This window comes from Zeus faber (genome assembly GCF_960531495.2).
Source record: "Zeus faber genome assembly, chromosome: 1".
Taxonomy (NCBI): domain Eukaryota; kingdom Metazoa; phylum Chordata; class Actinopteri; order Zeiformes; family Zeidae; genus Zeus; species Zeus faber.
In genome coordinates this window covers 28,811,907-28,814,406 of record NC_137193.1, presented here as the reverse complement: position 1 = coordinate 28,814,406, position 2,500 = coordinate 28,811,907, and the positions used below count along the sequence as shown (strand labels likewise).

General features: G+C 46.6%; 1 protein-coding gene across 1 annotated transcript in view; it reads right to left on the bottom strand.

Moving 5' to 3' along the window:
* heyl (hes related family bHLH transcription factor with YRPW motif like) overlaps positions 1-2,500 on the bottom strand; it is a 3,882-nt gene that overhangs the window by 752 nt on the left and 630 nt on the right. Inside the window, exons 2-5 of the mRNA XM_080014537.1 lie at positions 806-872; positions 615-698; positions 419-500; positions 1-313 (exon numbers count right to left, since the gene is read on the bottom strand). The exon at positions 1-313 is cut by the window's left edge and continues 752 nt beyond it. Of these exons, the coding sequence (XP_079870663.1) occupies positions 1-313; positions 419-500; positions 615-698; positions 806-872 (546 nt within the window). The remainder of the gene's footprint in view (positions 314-418; positions 501-614; positions 699-805; positions 873-2,500) is intronic.

Here is a 2,500-nt window from a genome sequence, read left to right as displayed (position 1 = left end):
GCCAGCTCCCTCCGCCCCACGTGGAAGGAAGGAGAGGAAGAGGGTGAGGCCGGTGAGTGGGCGGCGGCGATCTGGGGGAAGGAGGCCCAGGGCCAGGGGGGAAAGGGCAGGGTGGAGGCGGGCTGCGGTTGGAGCAGGAGGGGGTCCAGCTCGCTCGCACAGTGCGAGAGGTGAGACACCAGGCGAGCGCCTATGGGGTCCGGTGGCTCCGCCCCTCCCTCCAGGGAGCTGAGGTACCGGACCACCTCCCCGACGCACTCCCTGAAGCCCAGTGTTCGGTAGTCCACCGCCAGGGCCCTGGCGTCAAAGTAACCTGAGAGAGAAAGCAGCAGAGATCACCAGCTACTCAAAGCAGCTAAAAGAGGGATATGAAGGATGGACGGTCAGACTGAGCTGAAAACAAGACAAGACGTCACACCTTTTCCTCCCATTGTGTGCAGGAGCTTGAGGTGGTCCACGGTCATCTGTAGAATCTCTGCCTTCTCCAGCTTAGATGAGCCCTGAAAAGAATCAAACACCAAATACTTCATAAGCAGTGGCTTTGGTGCTCGTCAGTTTCCAAAAAGAAGCCAGTCACTTGTTGACCCCTTTTTTCCCGGTTTATTATCCGTTACCTGTTTCTCAAAAGCGCTGGGTACCAGCCTCCTGAGCTCCGACAGGCTGTGGTTGATGCGATCCCTGCGTCTCTTCTCTATGATCTACACAAGACGGGACCGAAGTTTGCGTCAACAAAAGGTTCTGATTCGACTGCAAGAACTGTCTGAGGGGAGGGAAAAGACGGGCGGCAGAGAAAAGATGGGCTCACCCCTCTCCTCTTTTTGCGGGCCAGGATCTGCGAGGTGCTGCCTGGCGACATGGACCCGGTCACCGGGCTGTAGAGAGATAGAGAGGGTTGGCACAGTAAGAGACGTTTAGCTTTGATGCCCCCTTGCATATTTTTGCTGTTACGGTCCGCTAATACGACGCAGAGGATGGCACATCAACTCCTCTCAATCGAATTTGTGGAGAGAGTGGTGGTGGTGGTGGTGGTGGTGGGGGAGGTGGTATCCTGGGAGTGCATGGGAGGGGTGGGGAGGACCAGGGATTGTTTTGGTTTAATGCGTTTGTGGACATTAGTTTCAGTGAAGTGACATGCTGTTCTCCTTCCAATCCGAGCAGAGCCGCTCTTTAGAGGGATGATTGTATGGCCGCAGGGGCAGCGCTCTTCACTCGCATGGGGCTTCCAACGTTCCAACGTGCACGCTTGGCTTGTTGGGCTCCTCAGAATGCGGCCCCCGCAATATGGATCCTGTTTGTTTGCGAGCTCTCTTCTTACGGCCTTGAAAGAGCCTGACAGCTTGGAGTCCCTCTCAGACTGACGCACCAAAGACCTATTTCGCCTCTATTAGATTTTGACGTCGGGGGCCTGCCAATTTGGCTGCGTGTTTTTGTTTAGTTTTTATGTTTGATGGCACTGATCTTGAAAAAAGGGGGACTGTCTTCTGTTAGCATGTGATGCGGCAATTTGATTTAGCCAAAAGTCTCTTTGATATTCTTGTTTTGTTTTGTTTTTATTTTTTTTCCAAGATGGATAGGCATTCGAATCGGGTAGATTTTCGACCACTAACTTTAAGAGGGAACTTGACAGAAGAGACAATAATTCTCCAGTGTATGGAGTCATCCTTTTTCTCCTAGAAACTTTTTTTTTTTCGTTTCCAGAGTTGCTTGGAGTTGTTGTTGTGAGAACTTTCGCAACGATTAACATTGAACAGACAATTTTTATATTCTTTAAAAACAAAACTTTTGATTTATTAATATGAAGTTAATTATGGAATTTAAGTATAAGTAAGTATTTTTAAGGCGACACGTTGTTATGTGTTATATAAAATGTATAATAATATAAAGAATTTTACAAAAACACGTTCTCCATCATAAAAGAGTGCAAGAGATTTAAATTTAAAATGTTCAGGTGCATAGTGATCTCTCATGTAAAAAAATAATAATTTTCATAGTTTTCCTCCTTTTTATGTGATTCCTACTTTAAGCAAAAAATATAATTGCATTTGTCAACGTTTTTCCCATAGAATATGATGATGCATAAGATCTACAGTATATTGGCGTTTAATAAACGACTTGATTTGGTGTTCCTTGGTGCTATTTGTGCCTAGTTCTGAACACAAAATTCTTCAAATTGTAATTCTCCCCATTCACTGGAGGTATTTTGTGGAGGTGAGGAGGTTTCTGTATAGACTAACGGTCAGGAACCAAGTAACCAATGCAAGAACTTTTGCTCATCAAAATGCATTTTTTAAATGGGAAAGTTGACACAGGTAATCTATTTTACTGAATAGGTGAACTGATAAATTGTTGTCCGCACTCTTGGCCCCAGGCGTGATGAGCTCAAATGAAGTATCATGAAATATGGACGGCGTTAGAGATCAATGTATCTACAGGGAATGCGAGAGCGTAGAGGCATTTCGTGCAATCGGCTTCCACGGCGTTTTTTCCAATTGCATCAATG